The sequence below is a fragment of the Arvicola amphibius genome, chromosome 3 (genome assembly GCF_903992535.2).
Source record: "Arvicola amphibius chromosome 3, mArvAmp1.2, whole genome shotgun sequence".
Classification (NCBI taxonomy): domain Eukaryota; kingdom Metazoa; phylum Chordata; class Mammalia; order Rodentia; family Cricetidae; genus Arvicola; species Arvicola amphibius.
The window spans coordinates 84,410,376-84,434,012 of NC_052049.1; the positions used below are offsets into that span (position 1 = coordinate 84,410,376).

At 41.2% G+C, this 23,637-nt stretch overlaps 1 protein-coding gene across 11 annotated transcripts in view; it reads right to left on the reverse strand.

Annotated features, from left to right (window-relative positions):
- Cep295 (centrosomal protein 295) overlaps positions 1-23,637 on the reverse strand; it is a 42,358-nt gene that overhangs the window by 7,433 nt on the left and 11,288 nt on the right. For 6 of the 11 annotated variants that reach the window (XM_038322717.1, XM_038322716.1, XM_038322714.2 and 3 more), the window contains exons 6-17: positions 23,023-23,118; positions 20,571-20,711; positions 17,242-17,425; positions 16,942-17,049; positions 13,863-14,093; positions 8,634-8,726; positions 8,401-8,504; positions 7,917-8,057; positions 7,637-7,734; positions 4,076-7,397; positions 2,962-3,121; positions 2,699-2,842 (exon numbers count right to left, since the gene is read on the reverse strand). In XM_038322717.1, the coding sequence (XP_038178645.1) occupies positions 2,699-2,842; positions 2,962-3,121; positions 4,076-7,397; positions 7,637-7,734; positions 7,917-8,057; positions 8,401-8,504; positions 8,634-8,726; positions 13,863-14,093; positions 16,942-17,049; positions 17,242-17,425; positions 20,571-20,711; positions 23,023-23,118 (4,822 nt within the window). Of the gene's footprint in view, positions 1-2,698; positions 2,843-2,961; positions 3,122-4,075; positions 7,398-7,636; positions 7,735-7,916; positions 8,058-8,400; positions 8,505-8,633; positions 8,727-13,862; positions 14,094-16,941; positions 17,050-17,241; positions 17,426-20,570; positions 20,712-23,022; positions 23,119-23,637 lie in introns of those variants that run through there. The other 5 variants (XM_038322719.1, XM_038322718.1, XM_038322722.1 and 2 more) reach the window with 5 other exon arrangements.

The following is a 23,637-nucleotide window of genomic DNA, read 5'->3' on the forward strand; positions in this document are numbered from 1 at the left end:
TCCAGGAAGTAATTTTTAGGTGTTTGGATATAATAGTATAGTAAACAAATATGTTCTAATTGTTGGTAAAGTCAACATTTTAGGCATCATTATCCTATAAAAGAAAAAGATCAAGGCCTGCCTGGTTTACACACTGAGTTCCAGGCAAGACAGAACTACAAAGTGAGAGCCTATTTAGAAAGAAAACAACTAAAATATCCCATTAACATGTAGGAGAAGAGTAGTGGGAGTAGATGCAGAAGGGAAAAGAGAACTGAGTTCCATATTTGAAATGTGTCTAAATGGTGGACATGAAAGGAAGCACTGTGTCAGAGAGAGAGAGAGAGAGCAGACTTGGCCACAGCATGCTGCCCTTGCCCATGTGTGAGAGAAGCTGGGGTCAGTGCACACTGCCTTCCCCATGTGAGACAGAAAGCTTTTTACAGTACACAATGCCTTCCTATGTGAGAGAGAAGCTACTTATTCTGGAATGAAAAGTACCATTGAAAGAACACCCTGGCCCTGAGACAAGAGTCAGACACCCTGCCCCTAACTCAGGAACTGAAATCCAACCAATTCCTGAACACGAAAACTAACCAATCCCAGAGCACTAGATCCAACTACTATCTGTGTAAGCATTACAGCTCAGATGGAAAGTGATCCTGGAAGTCGGGAGCCAAAGAGTACCACAAAGTCACCATAAAAACAGTAAAGCCCTGTTCCAGGGAAAGGTTTCCTCAATGTAACAACTCTGTTCCAGCAAGGGAAGGTTACCCTAGTTAAGTTGTTATAACTCTGCTCACCTCCCCCAGAGTATAACAACTCTGTGTTGCTTGGGGAAGGTTTCCCCAGAGAGTATTACAGTTCTGCTCAGTTCTGCTCCAGCCAAAGATGTTACTTCTCTGCTCTGCTCCATTCCAGGGAAGGAAACTCTCACCTAAATCTCATTCAAGAGATTTATTGGGAGAGTGGCTGCCTCTGTCAAAGTGGAAAAAGGCAGCAGCAAACTGAACAGATACAGGGTTTATATAGGGCTTCTAAGGAGTGGAGTTTTTCCAGGGTGGAGATTTTCAGGATGGGAACTGGTCAGATTTCAATCCCCTTAAGCTTTGACAAGCTTGACTGGCTAGATTTCATGCCCAGGAATTGGTTGGTTTCATGCTCAGCTGGTCAGGGGCAGATGTGGCTCTGGTTTCAGGACCAAAGTGTGTTTCTTTCATTGGCTCTGGTTTTAAGGCCAGGGTGTGTTTCTTTGGCTGGCCCTTTACCCTACACCCTGAGCTTGTCTCAAACTCAGGAACTGAGATCCTACCAATCCCCACCCTGAAAATCTCCACCTTGGACAGCTCCACCCCTAAGAAACCCTATATAAGTCCAGTACCAGTTTGGGGCTGCCATTTTCCACCCTGGCAGAAGTAGCCACTTTCCTGGATTCCTCCCTCCTAATAAATCTCTTAAATGATGTTTGTTTTAATGACTTACTTTCACCAGAGCAGAGCTACATCTCTGTGAGAAAATCCCTTAGCAAAGCAGAGCTTTAACTGTTAGACCCTTGAGCCACACAAGTGGCCAGGCCCCTCCCCTGAGGACCTCCAACTGCCAGGTTCCACCCACAGAATAACTGCTGGACCCTGCCCCCAACGCTACAGAGTAAAAAGCCCAGGCTCTGGACATGAAATGCCACCAATCTCCACTGTGGAAAGCTCCACCCTGAAAAATTCCACCCCCTTTCCAAGTAACTCTATAAGCCCTGTATCCTGTTCAGTTTGTTGCTATTTCTTGTCTAAGAAGAGGCAGCCACCTCCTGCTTTTCTCCCTCCCAATAAATCTCTTGTGTGAGGTCTGTTGTGTGAGTGATGAGACTTTATGGTATTCCTTGATTCCTGGGTTCCAGGATATCTTTCCATCGAAGCTGTAAGGCTTACAGTAACAACTTTGGTCTGAGCAGGGCAGAACTGTAACAGCTCTTGCCAAGCAGAGAAGGAGCAGGGCACAACTGTAACACTTTTGGCTGGGAAAACTTTTCCTTGCTGGAGTAGAATTGTTACATTCCAGAAAGCTGAGCAGAACTGTAACATTTCTCCGGGTATACCATCCCCTGCTGGAGGAGAGTTGTTTCCCTTGCATTAGGGAAATCTTTTCTGGAGAAATCATCCCCCACTGAAACAGAGTTGCTAACACTTCTGCTGGGATACCTTTCCCTGCTGAGCTGTAGTCTGTGGCTTCTGACTTCCAGGATAACTTTCCCTTAAAGTTCTAACATTTACAGTTTAGTGTATACTGCCTTTACCAAGTGAGACAGAACAAAGCTGCAGTGCTATATTTTAAGTCAAAACTTTAAGTACTTCAATAAATTCTATGTTATTACTATTGTGTGTATATGTGATATATGTGTGTGTGTGTGTGTGTGTGTGTGTGTGTGTGTGTGTGTGTATCACTGCAGGCATGTAGAAGTCAGAAGACTACATTTAAGGAGTTGGCTCATGTTTTCCACCTGGGATCCAGAGATTGCACTCCAGCAGTCAGATTTGTATAGTGAGCAGGAAAATACTTTTTACCTGGCAAGCCATCTCTCTGGTTCAAAATTTTAGATTATTTTTATGTAAATCAGTCTCTTTTTACAAGTACTCAAAGACCAGCTCTTAAATCTATTTTAGCATACTGAAAATAGGTAGAAAGCTAGCAAACTAGTAAAATGTTGGATTTTGTCACACTGTACCTGGCATGGAAGTCCTGCCACTTGCTGGTGACTCCACCTCCTGTATCGTACTAAGCTCATGCTGGTTTAAGTCCAAACCACATTTCACTTTGGAGACAGGTGGCTTAGAGGCTCTACCACTCAGATCTTTGCCCAGACTCTCACCTATCAGGTCAAAGATAAGGTTAAACAAATGAAACATTGTGAACACACAGGAAGCTTTTCTTCAGTCAGCAAGCTGCAGGGATGATGGCAATGATAAAAAGACAACAGGGACATCTCACCACTGTGTTCACCATGGACATCTGCTGAACGTGGCTGCTCACCACTAGACCCCTCCTGATCAGATGCTCCCCAGGCAGGGGCTTGGACAAGAGGAAGCCACCCTCTGAGCTGGTCTATATTCTGAATTTTCAAGTCATTTTCTCCTGTGGGCTTCCTTGCCTGAGAAAGGGAAATGGGGGTGATCACCTGAAGAACTGGCATCTTAAGTCAGAGCACAGAGAATTACTAGCCCCACTATACATCTGCAAGTCGCCTGCCTCATGGGCCCAATGAAACACTTGGAAAACACCAGGAATTCATCATTTTCTTTTGTTCTGTGACTATAAGTTCCTGTAACTATTTACATAGTGGAACATGTTATTCAGGAACACCTGAATCCATATCCCCAGGTACAGTTCATAATAAACATCTCTGTGTTTTATGTTGGCAGACCAAAACTGAGTCATACTTCCAACACTGGAGGACACACCTAATGCAAAAAATACGGCCACACATCCAAGTCCTAGCTCCCTCTGCATCTGTTGAAAGATTAAACTTGAATGCTTCTGTGTTTCCCCCTTTACATTTCATTCACAGCTCTAAGACTTTTAACTTCTAGACCAAGTGCCTCCCAAACATCTATGTGCTGCAGAATTCTGTACTAAAAAACCTAAGAAATGGCCTAAAATAGAACAGACCCATTCATATTCATGAGAGCAGATGGCAATGTCTGAGTGCCCACACCAGTCTTCTTAACTAAAATAAGCAGTAGCTCTGCCTCTATCAGCCTCCAACTATGCCAGCTATACCACATGCTATTCAGGGAATTTGATTCATATACAAATGTCAATGAAGTCATTAGAGAACAGATCTATTACATTATGAAAGACATCTGTTAATTAGTCCTTTTTACAATTTTTATCTGTGGTTAGGTAAGAATCTACTACAACAAAACTCAAAAATGAAAATGGATATTCTTTAATGGTGACTATTTAAAATGACCCTATGAAGTAGATAATTTTTTTTTTTTAATTTCCATACTCCCAATAACCAAAGGGACGATAGTTTAGGATTAAAATGGAATCAGGTTTAAACATCTCTGTGTAATGCTCAAGTTTTAAATTCAGACCATACCTGACTGATATTCAAGAACTCTTTCAAAGTCTCTTTGTGTTTTTCAATTTGCTGTTTCAAAGCTGTCTGTCTCTGCACAAGTAACTCCTCTTGGGCTTTTTGTCTAGAGTGCAGAGCTTCTCTTTGTAGATGCAGCTGCTTCTGAAGAGTCACGTTGTCTTGCTGAGTTAAGACAGGCTGGGAGTAACTCAAAAGTCTGCTCTGCATTCTTGGGGTCACAGCCTCCCTAGAAGGAGCTACAAGCTCCTTTTTAGGTAAATACGCCTCACAAATGCTTTCAGATTTAGCTTCTGCAAAAGGTAATGGAATGAATGGGTGCTCTATTTCCTTGGAGAGAGAGAAAGCAGGGATGGCATGCTCAGGAGAGCCACTTTTATCCTGGCTGTTTTGTTTGTGTAAAAGCAGGTCTTTATGAGATACCATTTCCAAGTCCAACTGCATGGTCAGGTTATCCTGCTGAGGTAGCTCACCATGGAAGCTGGGCATTTCAGGGTCATCACTTTTGGTTGGGAAAGACTGTAGGTTCCCTTCAGAGTTGGCAACGGGTAGTGGTATCTGTTCTGAAAACGAAGAGGAGCTAATCTGTTTACAAGATACACTTTGCTCCAATGTATTTAACCTCCGCAAAAGCAGTTCCTTTTGTATTTCCTGGTCAGATCTAGTGGCTTTCCTTTGCACATCTAACTGCTGTTGATATGCCTTCAAGTCACCGTGATGAGGATGGATAAAATGTTCTATCTCTGCAAATTTACATGGTTTGGGAAACATTAACTCTTCCTGGGCTTTCTCCATAGAATGAAAGGAATTCGCTTGTGCATGGAGGTGTTCTGGGTATGCAGTCAGATTACTCTGCTGAGGTAAAGCAGTATGTGATAAACCCAATGCCCTGCCAGGCAAAGCCAGCATCTCAGAAGAGCTGGAAGATACTGCATCTTCATTGGTGCTTGAGCAAAGTTCTTGTGTTCTTTCCGAGTCAGAAAGAGGGAATGAAGCAAGTGAATGCTGAGGTATCAGGGGAGATGGACCAACCTGCTCTGGGAACACTCTTTCCTTCCACTCTCTCAGTATTTCTTCATGAGCTTCTTGTCTACATTGGATGATGGCTTCCCTCTGTGTAGCTAACTGTTCTTGAAGGGCCTTCAAGCTGTCTTGTTGAGGCTGGATAAGTTGGGATATCTTCCAAAGTCTATCCTGCAATTCTGGTACCTGAAGACGGCTTGATGTGACTTTACTGCCACTCTGTGTTGTACCAGAGTCAGCAGAAGGCAAGGACACACATGACGATGGTCCTAAAGAAGGCATGAAGGAAGAAAGACCTGTCTGTTGAGATGAATTTTCTCGAGTTTGACGACTAAACTGAAAACTCTCTTTTTCTATGAATTCCCATTCGTGGTGTTCCTGCAAATTATTTTGCATAGGAAATGTATGTTGTGAAAATCTAACCGGTCTTTCCTGAAATCCTGGAATCTTAAGACTTAAGGGCTCTGTACTGTCACTTTTGACTGATAGAAACTCCTGGAATCTTTCCCATTCAGCTCCCTGGGATGAAGAAGACAGGGTGCCAGTTTGTTGACAACGAAGTCCTTTTTCTAATTCATTTTCTTTGTATGCATATTCCTGAGTTTCTTTTCTAGCACCAAGTATAACCCTCTGAATGTGTAACTGTTCCTGGAGTGGCGGAAAGCCACGAGTCTCCTGAAGTGCTGGGGTGATCAAATGGCTAGCGGGAACTATATTCTCCTTCTCAGATGAATAGAGTTCCTGGGACCTCTTAGGCCCAACTTCTGAAACTGCACGAGAAGCATCTGAATGCTGAGTAATCACTGAGGAGAGTGACTTTACTGGTTCAGACACAGTGTCTCCCGAAATTCTTTCTCTATGTAAAAGTAGTTCCTCTTGCACTTCATCTCTAGCCTGAATTGCATCCCTCTGTGTAGCTAGCCGTTCTTGAAGCAACTTTAAACTGTTGTGCACAGGTGGGATCTGCTGTATAAAACTTGAAGACCCATCCTGAGATCTTGAGATTTCAGACTGGCTTGGGAGAAGCCCTTTCTTGTTCATAGGTAAAGGCTGTTCCTGAATTTTTCTAGGCTGTCTATCAGTCAACGTTAGTGAACTAAACGACTTCTGAGTCATGTGATGTGGCCCAGAGGGCCTGGTCTGCTCAGAATGTACAATTTCATCCAGTTTATTCTGTTTACGTGCCAGCAAAACTTCCTGAGCTTCCCGCCTCGCCTGAAGGTTATCCTTCTGAACACTGATCTGTTCTTGGAGAAATTCCAAATTAGTTTGCTGTGATGAGACAGGCTGTGAAAAACCCCAGTCCATACTGCCTGAGGAAACAGTGGCCTCACTTTCTGCTGAAGATGCCCAAATTTTCCCTGATTCAGCTGAGGCAGATGGCAGTGAAGTAAATAAATCTCCAGATGATGATGGGAGGAATACGGGGAGACCAGCCTGCTTTTCCAGTTCTTTCTGTGTGCAATAAACAAGCTTTTCCTGAGCCTCTTGTCTTGCTTGAAGACCTTCCTTCTGTAGTTCTAACTGTTCTTGGGGAAACTTTAAATTACTATGCTGGGCTTTGATTGTGCCTGAGGATGACAAAGGCTGATCATGCATTTGACTGATTACAGACTGGTTTATAGAAACTGTACTTTTGCTTATGGTTGTAAAGGGTCCTTGAACTTTTCCAGATTCATGTTTAACTGGGAGACTAGTAAAAGAACGTTCAGGTACCAGTGGGAGAAATGAAGACGGTTCAGTTGGCTTAGAAGGTATTGTTTCACTATCCTCTGATGATACACGTTGGGAATCTAAAGTTTGGCAAGTTGTCACCCTCAGAGGTTTAGAAACTTCTCCAGTATCCAGTAACGTTTGTGGCCTATCGTAAGACAAAGTTCTTAAAGGTGCATGAGAATCTTTAGGAACAAATTTACAGTCTCTCTGATGTGCTTTTGCCTGAGAGAATTGCAGCAGGTGTTCCTGTGACCCGACAGATTGCTTGGCTAACATCTCTGATGCACCTGTTTCTCCTTGCCTCTGTGGAAAGTGACCCTGTCTTACTGCCTGAATATCACTTTGATCTAATGTGGGGATCTGTGATGACTGCACAGGTTGATATTTGTCAGGACTCAGCTTCAGTTTCTGGCATGGAACCCAGTGACCCGCTGCAGCAGCAGACTTTTGGGATTTCTGTGTGGGTCCTGATAGAGCAGAATCAGGCATCAGTGATGTGGGTGGCATGGGTGGGTATCTTTCCTTTAATATGGTTTGGTATTCAAGTAATCGTTTCCTAGCAGTTTCAACAGAATGCTTGTGTAACCTATCAAAAACAAATATAAAAACAAATATTACTAATTTGTATTTAAAAAAAAAACCCACATTCTCAAATATTTACACATTAAACCTTGTAAGTAGCAATCTAAAAATGGCCATATTTACCAGAGAAAAATATATTCCCACTGCCTTTGCAAAAAACACTACGGCAATTTCTAACAAAATTCCAACTAGATTCTTATATAAAAGAAATAATAAATCCCAAAGATGTAGCACAGTCCATACCTGTTTTGTTGTAAAAGCTGATGCTGATAGTTACGAATCATCTGCCTGTGACAATCTTCATCAGAAATCACAGCATGTGACATTGGAGCAGAGCAAACCTAAAAATGAAGAAATAAAGTACTTTAATGTTTTCTACAAAAACAGGTAAGTCCAAAAAGCTCAGCACACACCTTACTAGTAAACCTGGTCACATCTATATGGTAGAGCACACACACTGATGAAAACATTTATAAAGTAGGAGGAACCTAGACATCATGACTGCTATTTTCTGGCCTCCTACCTCAGGCTGTTGAGTTTTCTTTCTATTTTCTTCTTCTTCCAGTTGAGCCCGAAAACAATCGGTTTCTAACCTTAACTTCTGTTGCTCAATTTGTTCAAGTAATTCCAACTGCTTTTGCTTCTGCTCTTCTATTTCCATTATCTAGATAATAAGAACACTATTGTTCTAACAAGAGACTCTCAAGAGAAACGGTCACATACATTGCACTAAGAATAAATACATGTCATCACCAAAAGGACCTCTTATCCATGAAGTAAGTAGTCTTAAATCTGCCATTGGCATTGCCAAGGGAATTATGGAAGAACCACGAGAAAGGGAAAAGAAGCACACAGCAGACACCTAGGGGGCAAATGAATGTAAGCAGAAACCAAATGCATCTTAACAGCCAAATGTTTATGTCAGATTAAAAAGACAGTATCAAAGAATCAGAGATTAAGAAGAATTGCATAGGTTAAACAAAACTGTAATTACAGGGCTTGCTTACCTGTTTGTGCCTTGCTGACATTCGAATTTTGACTGCTTCTTCCTGAGGATGAAGTAGTACTGAACACTGAGTCACAGTTGTGACAGGTAGAAATGCAGCAACTGCTAGGAGAATCACCAAACAAAAACTACCTTCAATAATTCCTAAAGATGACTCCACTGTAGTACCATTCTTTACTAAGAAAAAGATGTGAGAAACCAAGCTAGCTTAATTTGAGGATATGACAGAAATACCTTGTTCCTTTCCAGCATCTGCTTGGCAGAAAAATGGCTTGTCTTCACTACTCAGTGGTCCAGATTCAATTGTCAGCCTATCACTGTCCATGACTGTAACAGATACCACTGTTAGTATGATGTTAAGCTTAAAGGGAACAAAATAACAGAAACCTGCATTTAGATCAGATCAACCGTTCTATCTTGGTCCACAGGAAGTGGACCCTCAGTGAAGGCTTGGTCATTTTTGGTAGTTATATACATTAACCTCCCAACCTAAGCCAAACATTACAAGAAAAATCAAAGACTAAAGAGGTGCTAAAGAAATGTCAATGTGGGCTGGAGAGATGGCTCAGCGGTTAAGAGCATTGCCTGCTCTTCCAAAGGTCCTGAGTTCAATTCCCAGCAACCACATGGTGGCTCACAACCATCTGTAATGAGGCCTGCAAGAAGAATACTGTATACATAATAAACAAATAAAAAAAAAGAAATGTCAATGTGCCTTTCCTAGGATAACTATGATGTGAACTCCATCACACAGGATAGGCAGCTGTTCTGCACAGAGTGCTCACCTACAAAGCACAGTAGGTGACAAGTGATACATACTGTGCTGACTGACACAGGACCTCACACAGGTTTGAAGGCTGAAAGATGGGGCAGAAATACCATACAACCTTCTCTAAGAATGCGGAGAGTTAAAACAGGAATTTTGAAAAGAAAACATGCTATATCATAAAACATCATAAGGACATTAGATTAGTGGGGCAGGTATGATTTCCCTGAGAAAACGGTCTCTAAGCAGTCACTGAAAAGGAAGGAAGGAGATCACGTGAAAGGATGAACAGACTTAGCCACACACCAACAGGTATGAAGGCCCTGTGAAGGGAAACAAAGGGAAACAGAACCCCCCCCCCCACACACACACACACACACACACTCTTTGGGTCACTTGACACAAACAGACCCACAGACGGGAGGCATGGTCAGCTGGAAGTGAAGAATGACTACTCATGTGGCGGCATTTTCTTTCACTTCTTTTTCTTTCTTTCTTTCCTTTCTTCTTTCTTTCTTTCAAAGACTTATTGATTTATCATGTATAGTGTTCTGTCGGCATGTATGCCCACACACCAGCAGAGAGCACCAGATCTTATAACAGATGGCTGTGAGTCACCATGTGGTTGCTGGGAATTGAACTCATGACCTCTGGAAGAGCAGGCAGTGCTTTTAACTGCTGAGCTCTCTCTCTAGGCCCCATGGTGGCATTTTCAAAATCTCACCACAGATTCAACAGCAGAATTCCTTTTACTGGGAGTCCAGTACTGTGCTCTCTACTTGTCTGGCCTCCTACAGTTTTGCAGCTGGAATCCCTCAGGTGGTCATATGTAAGCTCCCTTCTCCCAGAATTCTTCCTCTAAAGGAAACTTCTATTCTCATGGTTTTAAATATCTGACTTATCAAATCTTGCTTTAAGCTAACCAACTAATTCAACAAAACTGAGCACTTTTTATCCACAAGGCCTCTGAGGACAGAGCAATAAATAGAATCTTTAAGCTCCTCTCTCACAAATGGGTTAGCTGTGAAGGAAATAAGCAAGAAAAGTAAGCCTACTGCTTATTGGTAAGACCTATGAAGAGAAAGCAGGGCGAAAGAGATTATAAAGAGATGGGAGCATTACTGGGAAGGCAGAGGGTGGTATTTTATATAAAGCGAGCAGAGAAAGTCTCACTGAGAAAGCAACAGGTGAGTAGGCTCAGGCAGAAGGGAGACAGCCACAGTAACATTTACAGAATGCTGGCCTAACACCAACAGTACAAAGAGTCTATAGCACAGTGACGGCAAGAGATGTGGAAGGAAGAAAGGCAGAGTATGTGTGTGGAGCCTTTGTCAACAGTCTGATTCTCACTGTAGGGCTTGATGCAGAAGAAAATGAGCTGACCTGGGTTTTCACAGTCACTTGATGAAGAGATTTCAAGAATCTACACCAGAAAACGAATGCAGCTGAAAGTAGGATTGGTGGAGAGAAATGGCTGGACTTTGGATATACTTTAAGTGTGGGACTAGCTGAAACTGCTGATGGTTCGGATGTAGGCAATAAAATAAGAAAACCAGAATGATCTAAACTTTTTTGCTCCAGCAAATAAATTAACATATTACCAGGTAGTGGATGTGGGAGACTTGTGGGGAGCCGAGGGGACAAAAAGCAGCTGTATAGGTTAGGAGTTTGGGGCAAATGTAAGATGATAACAGATCTGAAAATAAAGGTATCTAATAATGAGCAGAATCCAAGGAGGCTGGTGCCATTATATTGCATCCAGGCGACAACAGCAGGGTCCAGCCTGGCTTATTCCTCCGTGCGTGGAGGGAAGTGTGATTAAGAAAGAAACAGACTAGAGACAACTGATAGAGTCAGGAGGGCATCTAGTAAATACTGAGATTCAACCTGTGTTTATTTCTCATAAGCTTCATACACCCCGATTCAAAGAAGAGGGGGAAGGCAAGAGGCTTCTTTACCAGGATACAAAGAACAAAGTAATCACCTTCTCAATACCCAAAAGATCAGGTAATCTCACCCTAGGTCAAAACATCCTGTCAGTAGCCACACCTTGGGCCAAAACTCCTGTCCTATAACCTTGAAGGAGAACAGGTCTGAACTCTCTGACCTTTAGTCAAGGGCTCCCACAGGCTGACTTGGGAAACACACACTTTAAAAGATATCAGTAAATACATAACATTGTACAGTGTGAATCTGAGGTGAACTAGGGAGTTCTGAACAAAGGAAAACAGATTCGAGAAATGGGCTCTGGGGGCAATGACCAATGGATGCAGCAAAAGAAAACACAAAGGAGAAAAACAAGAAATAAGTGTTTAGAATGCCTAGTAAAGGCTGTAGGCCAAGGGTTCTTGTGTGCAGTATAAAATCCAACAATCATTCCACTCAAAAGTTCAGTAGCAAAACATCTCCATACACTTACAGACATATGTTCCAAAAAAAGAAAAAAAAATCCTAAAATATAAACCTGTAAGAAATACAATTGAAATCAGATCATGTCTCCACAATTCTCATTTGCTCATATATATAATTCAAGATCTTTTAGTATGATCCTAGTAACTTCTAAAAATATATTTAATGAAGAGTCCAAGAAAAAGAATATAGAAATGTAGTCCAGAAATAAGAATGTAGAAATAAAGAAATATAAAGTTGTAAGCAAACTGTCAGCAGCTTAAGGATTAACTACTAATAGTGGGTTACTTTGCTTTACAACCCATAGGTCTGTCTGCAAGGCTGAAGCGGCCCTCTGCAAACTGAGGGTCAGCTTTTAGACAGCCCCTGGCCACTCATGACCAGCAACTGATGTGAGCTAACTTTTAAATGATGAGATGTACCTTGGTTGTGCACTGTCCCATACCCTTCCCTGCAACGCAAAACTGGTAGTATCAGGGGAGTGTAAAGCTTTGGTAAACACCATCAGAAAGTGACAGAAAGAAAAAATGGGCTAAATACAAACACTAGTTTAACTGAAAAATCCTGCTAATGGAAAGTGTAAAAAAAAAAAAAAAAAGCAATTTGTATCTGAGTTTTACCTTGAGATTGTAAAAATGCTTTTGTTCATGCTTAATGCTTGCTTCTTGCTATAAAAAGGGGAGTTCGGAAACAGCCCATTGCCCAGCCATACAAGCCCATTTCTGGTTGTGGTCACAGCTAGCTGATAAGCTTTTGTGCCCCACGGAAATATGTTTTTCTTTTCTTTTTCCTGGAATAAAGTTTGTTTCTGGCTTAATAGACTTTGGTGATCTGTCCCCTATCTTTGCAAGACCCCCATGGACCCAATATTTAAGAGCCACTCCCCCATTCTTTAGAGTTAAATAAGGAAAGGATCTCTGGTAGGAATGTAAAGAAATATACACTCAAAAAACACTAACACATGTCTGTCTTTTAATTAAAAGTTTTCTAGAAATTCTTACTGAAAACCAGTGATGTGGGGAGGCTGCAGAGTCAGCTGCTGAGCGCCCTCCACTCTCACAGAGGACCTGGGCTGCTTCCATACCCACACAACTGCTCACAACCAACTGCAACTCCAGTTCAAGAGGATTTTGTTGTTGTTGCTGTTGTTGTCTTTTTGGTAGCCAATCATTTTAACTTTTATTTATTTATTTTTATTGAGCTACACATTTTTCCCCCAATCTCATTCCTTCCCAGGGGACCTTCTGATGCCTTCTTACTTCCACATGCACAAGGTGCACATAATCAGGTGTGTGCATGCACGCACATGCACTGAATAAAAAAAAGATGTGAGTGATGCACACCAGGCATATGGCATACCATCCACGTAACACACACACACACACACACACACGAGTACATAGACAACAAAGATAAGGGCACGGACTTCAGTAGCAATACAGCAACAGAAACAACAAGAAAGCAATAGCCTAAACATTACAAGTAACTAACTGATGTGGTTCAGTGACTTCCAGGAGTTCGCACAATGAGCAAAGTGGTTCAGGAATCACTAATGTTCTCAGCATTCTTCTGTGGTCTTTTAAGAAGCAGGATTGTTTCTTAACTTTAAATGTTTTAATTTTATGTATATGGATGTTTTGCCTGCTGTATGCCTGTGTACCATTTACCTGTCTAGTACCCTCCCTTAGAGACCAGAAGAGAGGGTCTGACCCCTAGTACTGGAGTTACAGAAGACTATGAGCTACCATGTGCATGCTGGAAATTGAACGTAAGTCCTCTGGAATAGCAAAGTGCTCTTAACCATTGAGCATCCCTCTAGCCCATTTCTTTTTCTTTCTTCTTTTCTCTCTTTCTTTTCTTTTTTTTTGTAATTTATTTATTTTTATTTTATGTGCACTGGTGTTTTGCCTACATGTATGTCTGTGTGAGGGTGTCAGATCCCCTAGAACTGGAGTTATAGACAGTTGTGAGCTGTCACATGGGTGCTAGGAATTGAACCCAGGTTCTCTGGAAGAGGAGCCAGTGCTCTTAACTTCTGAGCCATCTTTCCAGCCCCACAGCCTGTCTCTTAACTTTTGACCTCTATTCTTTGTTTTCTCATGCATGAGACAACCACCATGTTCCCCGCCGTGCCCCACAATCCCACCAATGATACAGGCTTGAAACCAGGGCTTTCAATCTCTGCTATGGTGCTAAACCCCAAACTCAGGTGTGAGCATTTTTTTTTAACAATCTAAAGAGGGTTTGATGGGTTTGTGTGCCATCAGACAGACTACTGGGAAAAGCACCTTGCTCCTGCTCGGAGGACAGCGTTCTTTCCTCGAGGGTAACGGCTCCGGATTCCATGGATTCCACGGTCGGTGCTTTACCCTCAGTCTCACTGATGCTTGTGGTCAGCTCACTGTCATCCTCAGACACGGATTTAATTGTCCACAGAGATTTTTGGTTTCGAATCTTATTTAACAATCTTTTAAAAAGAATTCTTGAGGGGATCTGTTGGGTCTTCATTGCAAAAGGTACTAAAAAAAAATAAAGTTTAAATCATTACATTTAGGCAAATGATTCTATCTTTATGCTCAATCACTGTCATAATTACTTAAAGCAAAAGCACAACTTTATTTTCAGCATTTAAAGGTTAATGTATTCAACAATGCTAACTAACTTGTCTTAGTTTAACAATGAAGTATAATTTTTTTCAGCTTAAATTCAAATTTAGACCATTTTCCAACAACATAATACACATACACCAATTTCAAGCTTAACTCTGAGGAGGATATTCACTCTACTTGCTAGGTGACAACAGACTGCGTAACTCCTAATCAGCTCAGGAGTGAGGCAAATGCTTGAGTCATGTCTGTGCTAGGCAATAGTCCAAAGAGTTCTTAGCAGGCTACAGAGAAAAACAACTTTACAGTCTTGAAGTAAAGCACCTCCTTTCAAATCATTCTTCCTAATACGTGGTCCAAATTTTTCTGTGGTTGTAAGTAAACCCTTTCACTCATCAAAAATCAGAAACAAGGTATTTCTGCAAGCATCCTTCCACACAGATAGCACAAGCTAACTAAGAACAAAACTAAAAATTCTCTATGGCGGACCAAACTGTGCTTTAGTTTAGTCAAAGAAAAATTTAAGAATGCCAAACAATGATGTAGGAGGTCCTTCTGTATATGTGTTGCTTCCATTGGCTAATGAATAAAGAAATGGCTTTGAGCCTATAGCAGGGTAGAACAGAGCTAGGCAGGGAAAACTAAACTGAATGCTGGGAGAAAGAAGACGGAGTCAAGGAGAAACCATGTAGCTCTGCCAGAGACAGACACTGGACGGAACCTTGCCAGTAAGCCACAGCCACATGGCGATACACAGATTAATAGAAATGGGTTAAATTAAGATGTACGAGCTAGCCAATAAGAAGCTAGAGCTAAGAGGTCAAACAGTGATTTAATTAATATAGTTTGTGTGTGGTTATTTTGGGGGTGAGCAGCCAGGAACAAACAAGTAGCCTCCTACAACAAAAGAGGGTGAAAACTGGCAAAGTAGTACATTATAATACATATTTAAAAAAATTCTGATAGAAATGTAACAAACAGCTCAGCACACTGCAGCAAATGTCACAGAAGTGCCTATCTTGCGCACCATCTCCAGCACAGACACAGCTTTGTCCTTTCCAGTCAATAAACACAAAAGGTGACTCCACTGCACTCTACCTCACAACTGCTTCTCAGCGCTTCATAAACACAGAGCCATATACTGAGGTTAAACCATTATTCTATGACCTTCCCATTTTAAGGCAGATTAATTCTCTCCATCTATCCATCCTCCTCCCTCCCTCCAACCTCTCCTCTCTTCCTTCCTTTTTTCCTTTCTTCCATCCACCCATCTTTTGTGTGTGTACACACATGCTAGAGAAACACTCTACCACTGAGCTACATTGCCAATTTTTATTTGTGATTATTTTTCAATAAGGATTTAGTTTTGAATGGTAATGGAAATTCCTAGCCCTTTGTTGTCTTCAAGAGACAAAGTATTGTTATTTTGCCAAGACTAGTCCCAAATCCCTGGTTGTCCTCTTGGCTCAGCCTCCTGAACAGCTAAGACTGAGCAACATCATGCCAGACTGTAACTAAGTTCAGCAGGAAACAGTGTTTCTTTAGGTAATGCTAGGCTTCAATTCTGGCTAACTAGAAATATGAACAATAAATTTCATTAAAACAACTAAGCCCAGCCAGTGGAGGTGATACACACCTTTAATCCCAGCACCCAGGAGGCAGAGGCAGGTGGATCTCTGTGAATTTAAGGCCAGTTTGGTTTACAGAGTGAGTTCCAGGACAGTCAGGCTGTTCCACAGAGAAATGTTGTCTCGCAAAACCAAAAAGAACAAAAGACAAAACAAAAAAACTAAACCTTGGACGAAATGATAAAAACAAACAAAAAAATGAAACAACAAAAAAAATAAAAAAAGAAACAACAACAAAATGTTCTCTCGAAGATACTATTCATCAAGTCAGTGCCATAAAAGAGCCACTTTCACAGTGTAGGGTGCAGGTGATGAGATGTAAACCCAAGAGGTATGACGTCGAGGTAATATAGATAGAAATAAGAGGAAAAATGAGGTCAGTTCAACAGTGTAGAGTTTGATCTGCATCTGGTAACCATGACACCATCATTCACTTCGTTATGTTTATTTGCAGGGGGGGGAGGGGGAACGTTCAAGTCAGAGGACAACCTGCGGGAGTCGGTTCCCTCCTCCCACCATGTCCCAGGAATTAAACTGAGGTCACGAGGCTTGGAGGCAAGTGCCTTTACCCACTGAGACATCTTGCTGGCCCCACCATTCACTTAAGTTACAAAGTGAAGATTTCAGTAAGCAAGAGATGACTAAGTGCTGGATATGAGTGTTAAGCATACAGGACAACCGGTGAGAAAGGTCAGCATTGAAGCCAGGTGTGAAGGATAGGAGATCAAAGTCTGTACAACTCATCATGCTACATGAAGTACCCAGCAGTAGTGGAACACAATAGGATCTCTAATAATCTGGTCAAGTCTAAAAATTGCTGATCCTTCAAATAAATACAGAACTAAGGATCTAACTCATACAACCTAAAGATCTCCAGATGGTATCATGTGTAAATGGCTCCCTCCACTAAGTAGGGAACTGATCCCTGACGGCAGAAATACACACACTCCTTACCACTGCTTCCATTAGTGTCATTGTTGGTGCTTAAATCAAACAGATTTTCCTAACTCTTAGCTAATGATTAAAATTCCTTACTGTGAGTTTTAACATTCAGCTTAGGGGCTTTTACGACCTATTCCAGTAGAATATATTATTTTAGTGACTGACTGACACTTGAGGGTTCTCATTTTCACCTCGATTTTCTCGTTCCATTGAAAGGTCCAGTTCTTCATCCTGGAGCTGATCAGACATGTCAGGCAAAGGCTCTGGTGTAAGATGCAAAATCAGGTTTCCTTTCACCTCTGAATAAAGAAACAAAGAGACATGTTTTCCTTCTAATATGATGGGAAAAAAAGGAATTTAACTATAAAAATCCTAAGTCTAAAGCATGAAGGTCCTTTCCACACAATAACTCATTTCAAAATAAACACTGCTTATTACTACAAATATTATTTCCCACCAGAACATGTAAAAGCCCTGCTGAAAGCCCTTACTCCTGTCTGCATTATACATGTCCTCAAAGGCACACTCCAGCTCTCGCTGCCAGTCCTCTTCCACCTCACTGCGTCTGTACGGCGGTTCAACTACTTGTGGTGGCATCTGCGCCACTGTCTGTCTCCTACGTGCCAGGTCCTCTTTTTGCAGCTGTTTGAGTTCTTCCATTAGTCTCTCTTGGTTCTTCAAGAAAAAACAGATTCATGACAGCCGAGTCAAACTTCAGATAGTTACATTAACTGGCGAGGGGAAAGTATGAAGAATAAGGCCTAAAATTCCCCCTCCTCTCCCATTTGTTCTCACATATGACATACTACTCCAATTTATCCATTCAACAAATATGTGCTGGATAACATATACTGAGAATATTAGGGGAAAATATCAACCCTAGGCTGTAATGGGACAAAGCAGGTAGCACTGAGGGGTGATGCTGCCTAGACCATAAAGTCTTAAAAGTGTCTGCCACTACCATTCTCAGGGCAAAGCAAAACCATTTCATCACTTTCTGTTTAACTACCAGGGCTCCTGCATGTGCTGTCGTTCGGCTCTCTCTGTACTTCTCAGGTCCTAAGTGACTGAGATTTAATGAGGATACTTCCCATCACTCCAAACTCTGATTTCCACGATTTAAGGGGATTTCTGTATCACTTTATGTGTAGAATACTACTAACATGAAAGTTGAATGAAGTTATTAGCTAAATTAATTTGGATGGTAGAAGGCAAAGAAGGGCGATCAGAGAAACCTCTTGGGTTTCTGGGTAAGCATTTAGTCATACAGAAGAGTAGTAGAAGAAAAAATAAGGGCAGCACATAGGTATGGCTATGAAGGCAACCAGAGAAGAACATAGATGGCGTTTCTATGGCTAAAGCACAGAGGGCAAGGGGATTACAAACAAAAAATAAAAAACCAGAGGGGGACAGAATACAAATGCCAATTACAATAGACCAGCAGGGAGAGGATGTGGGGAAAAGGGAACACTTATACATTGCTGGTGGGAGTGCAAGCTGGTACAGCCCCTTTGGATATCAGTACGTTGATTTCTCAAAAATTAGGAAACAACCTTCCTCAAGACGCAGCAATACCACTTTTGGGTATATATCCAAAGGATGCGCAATCGTATGGTTGAGCAAGGACATGTGCTCAACTATGTTCATAGCAGCTTTGTTTGTCATAGTCAGAACCTGGAAACAAACTAAATGTCCCTCGATCGAAGAATGGATAAGAAAAATGTGGTACATTTACACAATGGAGTACTACACAGCAGAAAAAATAATGACATCTTGAATTTTGCAAGAAAATGGATGGAACTAGAAAACATTATTTTAAGTGAGGTAACCCAGACACAGAAAGACAACTATCACATGTACTCACTCATAAGTGGTTTTTAAACACAAAGCAAAGAAAACCAGCCTACAAATCACAATCCCAGAGAACTTAGACAACAATGAGGACCCTAAGAGAGACAGACATTCATAGATCTAATCTTCGTGGGTAGTAGAAAAAGATAAGATCTCCTGAGTAAATCAGGAGCATGGGGACCTTGGGAGAGGGTTAAAGGGGAGAGGAGGGGAGCAGAAAAAATTTAGAGTTAAATAAAAAAAATCAATAAAATTAACAAACAAACAAAAACAACAGACCCAGCATTCCTGGACCAAAAGGTCTTGGGAAAAGATTCAGACAGGGTAATAGAATCCATTAACAATGAGATGCCACAGATTGGGGTGACTTTTCCTGTGTGAGAAACACTAGTCTAGAATAGAGGAGTGGCCCAAACAGCTGTTTTCTAATGACAGCACACGTGTCACTTGTTATTACAGTAAATGCATTACTCTGGCTCACCTGAGCATGGTGTATCACTCAGTATTTTTCCTAATAACAGGGAATGTTTAAACTCCATGTGTGTTCCTATGCGCTTCAGGCAGGCCTCAGGAAACAGATGATGAAGGTGAGCTAAGGCAAGCTTAAGACAAATAACTCAGAGGTAAGTTCAGACAAGCTGTGGAAGCTCACTTCTGTGGCCAATCAACACTGCTGCTTTTATGAAAGAATGCGTTCAACTTATAGCTGTTTCTCAGTTTCTGTTGTTATTTCTTTAAAAAAAAAAAAAGATTTATTTATTTATTTATTATGTACACAGTGTTCAGCCTCCATGTATGCCTGCAGGCCAGAAGAGGGCACCAGATCTCAGTACAGATGGTTGTGAGCACATGTGGTTGCTAGGAATTGAACTCAGGACCTCCGGAAGAGCAGTCAGTGCTCTTAACCTCTGAGCCATCTCTCCAGCCCCTGTTGTTATTTCTTTGATGAATAAATTCAGACAGTTAACTAAGTCGTAATTCACTTCAAACTTATGAAAACTAAAATTTTGAGGGAGGTCATAATCTCACCCCCACTATCCAAGTAGACTTCCTTAGGATGAGCATCTAATGCCCAGTGATACACTTAAAAACCCTCTCCTAAGGTGATGAGTGTTTAAAGTACACGAATGTGGCCAAACTCAGGGGCAGAGAGAAACGAGCAAAAGATGAACCACACACTGTGATTCAAGAATAAGTAAGGCATGAGTCTACCTTGACATTCAAAGGGGCCAGAGTAAGTCTTTTGCTCAGAAAATACTTAATGAATCAATTATGCAAATTTATAAACACCAATGCAATAAAAAATTACTACATCAAAAAACTGACTAATTTTCTGAGGCTCTTTTTGGACTGAATAAATGTAAAAAGAAAATGTGTTAGTAAACATGTATACATGTATAAAACAAAGATATATTATGAGAACAGCTTTATTTAACCTGAGCTTAAAAGAGGACAGAAAAGGATTTTGGAAAATTATAATGAAATCATACAAATCAGAGACTTTCTGTGATGGCTAATGTTGTCAACATGAAAGAATCTAGAATCCTCTGGGAGACAGATCTTGGGGCATGCCTGTGAGGGATTATCTTGACCACATTGAGGTGGGCGGAGAGACCTGCCCAGTGTGGATGGCATCATTCCCTGGCTGGGTGCTGGACTGTGTGAGAAGGAAGCTGAGTGGCTGTAGGTACTCATGCTCTGTTCCTGGCTGTGCTGTAATGTGACAGCTACCTCAACTCCTGCTTCCTTGACCTGCCCTCCGTGATGGACTGTACCTTGCACCGTGAGGTAAAGTAAACCTGTCCTTCCTTAAGTTGTTTTTCTCAGGGCATTTTATCCCAGCAAGAGAAACGACAGTAAGAAACACTGTATTCACACTCTAGGACAGAACTCCCTCACTATTAGTTCTACAATGCCACCAACCAGTCTACCAGCAGCAGCCAGCTCCCAGGGAGATGGCAGGTCTTACTTGGGCCAAGTGGACCTTCTTCATGGCACGCGACCCCCGCATGTGCGCCCTTTCAATCTGCTCCACTCTCTGCTGTGCAGCTCGTCTCCGCAATCCTTCCAGTCGTCTGGCTTCTTCTTCAGCAGCCAAATGAGCATCTGGCTAACAGTCAATCAAGACAAATTTAGATCTTTTGTGTGTAACAAAGAAATAGCTTTAAAAACAATGTCACTAATAGAACTTTTTCTACTTATATAAAATTAAATAGTTAAAGTGTTTAGTATCTGCAATTATCATAGCATTCAGCTATAAAATAATCAAATTATTAGTATTACGTCTTAAATACATTTTAAAACACATCAGGCTTTGTACATTCAAAGATAAGTACTCCATGGTTTTTAAGAAATTCCTTTAGGGCCGGGCGGTGGTGGCGCACGCCTTTAATCCCAGCACTCGGGAGGCAGAGGCAGGCGGATCTCTGAGTTCAAGGCCAGCCTGGTCTACAAGAGCTAGTTCCAGGACAGGCTCTAGAAACTACAGGGAAACCCTGTCTCGAAAAAACAAAAAAAAAAAAAAAAAAAAAAAAAAAAGAAATTCCTTTAGGGTTGGAGGGATGGCTCAGTGGTTAAAAGCAGTGGTTAAAAGCACTGGCTTCTCTCCCAGAGGTTCTGAGTTCAATTCCCAGCACCAACATGGTGGTTCACAACCATCTATTACTGTAGTCCCATGGGATCCAATACCCTCTTCTGGTGCACAAATATACACGCAAACAAAACACCCATATACATAAAGTACATAAATATATAAATCTTAAAAAAAAAAGACAGAAAGAAATTCCTCTAAATGGCAATGCTTATTCAGCTAAGAAGGCCAGAATAATGACTTAAATACAACCCTGGTTTCCTAGAACTCATGCAGAAATAGTGACTAGGCCAGTGAGATATCTTGTTATTTTTTATTATTTGAACATTTACTTCCAAATATATACAGCATTTTATTTAACCTTTATTTTAATTATGTATATGTGCATGTGTGAGTGCAGGTGCCCTGGGAGTCCAGAAGAGGGCGTCTGATTTTCTGGAGCTGGAGTTAAAGCTGGTTAGAAGTCCAAGTGGGTGTAGGTCCTCTACCTACTATCTCTTCAACACACAGGCAGCATTTTGAATGTAACCAGAAGTGAAAAAGCTTGTTCTTTATCTGATAAAATTATATCAATAAATTGGAACAATAATGACAACAAAAGTTATTAACTAGGAATACCAGTATATGTCTTTAATCCCAGCATAGAGCCTGAGACTGAGGCAGGTAGATCTCTATCAGTTCCAGGTCAGCCAGGGCTATATGGTGAGACTTTCTCTCAGAAACAAACAAGACAGGCCAGGTGGTGGTGGTGCACACCTTTAATCCCTCTACTCAGGAGGTAGAGGCAGGCGGATCTCTGTGAGTTTGAGGCCAGCCTGGTCTAAAGAGCTAGTTCTAGGACAGCTAGGGTTGTTATATAAGAACCCTCACCCCCAAAAAAAGAAAGAAAAAAAAGCATGCAAAATTACTGTTACAGAGTAATAGCAATTATAAAAAGGAAATATCAGTTGCTCACTCCTAATACTAGCAGAGACTTTTAAGTCATAATATCTATAAAGATAAAGAAATGGGAAGACAGATGTTTTGGAGAACCCAGGCTCAACTCCTAGTACCCATATGACAGCTCACAATATCTATAATTTCAGTCATAGGGGATCAGATGACCCTCTTCTGGCTTCTGCAGGTATCAGGCATTTGATATGGCACACAGACACACATGCAAGGTAAAACATTCACAAATATTATTTAAAAAATCCTGTTTTTAAGTCTTTGATGCATGTTTATACATAAAGACAGAATCTAACACATATGATGTTAACCATTTTGTCTTCTGGTGGTGAGATCATTGATATTTCTCTGAGTTCACCTTCTATATAAAGTTCTATTTCTGCAAAGAGTCTACTCATGATCAAAAGTTTTAAAACCTCCTTTATGTTATAATAAAAACCTATTTTGTACAATGCATGATAAGAATATATTTACTATTTTAAAAGACAGTCACAAATAGCTATGTATCTCTTCCATTCATAGGAGAAAACCATATATCTGACATGAAAAGTCAAAACACATTTACAAGGCTTTTTTGTTTGTTTTTGGTTTTGGTTTTTCAAGACAGGGTTTCCCTGTAGTTTCTAGAGCCTGTCCTGGAACTAGCTCTTGTAGACTAGGCTGGCCTCGAACTCAGAGATCCGCCTGCCTCTGCCTTCCGAGTGCTGGGATTAAAGGCGTGCGCCACCACCGCCCGGCGGCTTTTTGTTCTTTTGACCTAGAACAGTTAGTAGGATTGTTCAAATTTTGAGAAATAGCCACACTAGACAAAGACTCAAGATAAACCTCAGCTGATGAACACAGAAAGACCCAGTGAACTATGAACAAACAGTAAGTCAATCACCTGCTTTGTGCCCATCTGTCTACTCACAAAAGTTGAAATGTGATGGTAGGTGGAACTATTGGTCTTCAAGGAAGGAATTCTGTTCACTTCAATGTTCTGGAAAATAGCATATAAAATAAGAGCTTAGGTAAAGAGCACACATTTTCTTTTTTTTTAAACCATCTCCATTAAGGGAGCACACATTTTCAATAAACCTAGATCTAATACAAAAGGTAAATTTATTTTTATTTTTGAAATAATATTTTGTAATGTAGCCTGGCTGGCCTGGAATTTATGGCAATCCATCTGCCCCAACCTCCAGAGTGTTAGGATTACAGACATGCACTGCCACAAAGCTGTGTATTAATCCATGCTATGGATTGTTCTAAAATTTGTTCAAAGTTAATCCTCACTAGGCGATGTTAGGAGGGAACAGGGTAGAAGTTTCTGGAGTTATTAGGGAAGCTCTTCTAGTGAACAGACTAATGCCTTCAAGTGATTAACACATGTCATGGTTATCTGTTTCTAAAGTAAGTCTTCTACAAAACCGGTTTACCTAGCTCTCCTAGTTTGTGGCTTTGATGCTCTCCACCAACTTATGACTGCCAGTAAGAAGACCACACCAGATGCAGCCCA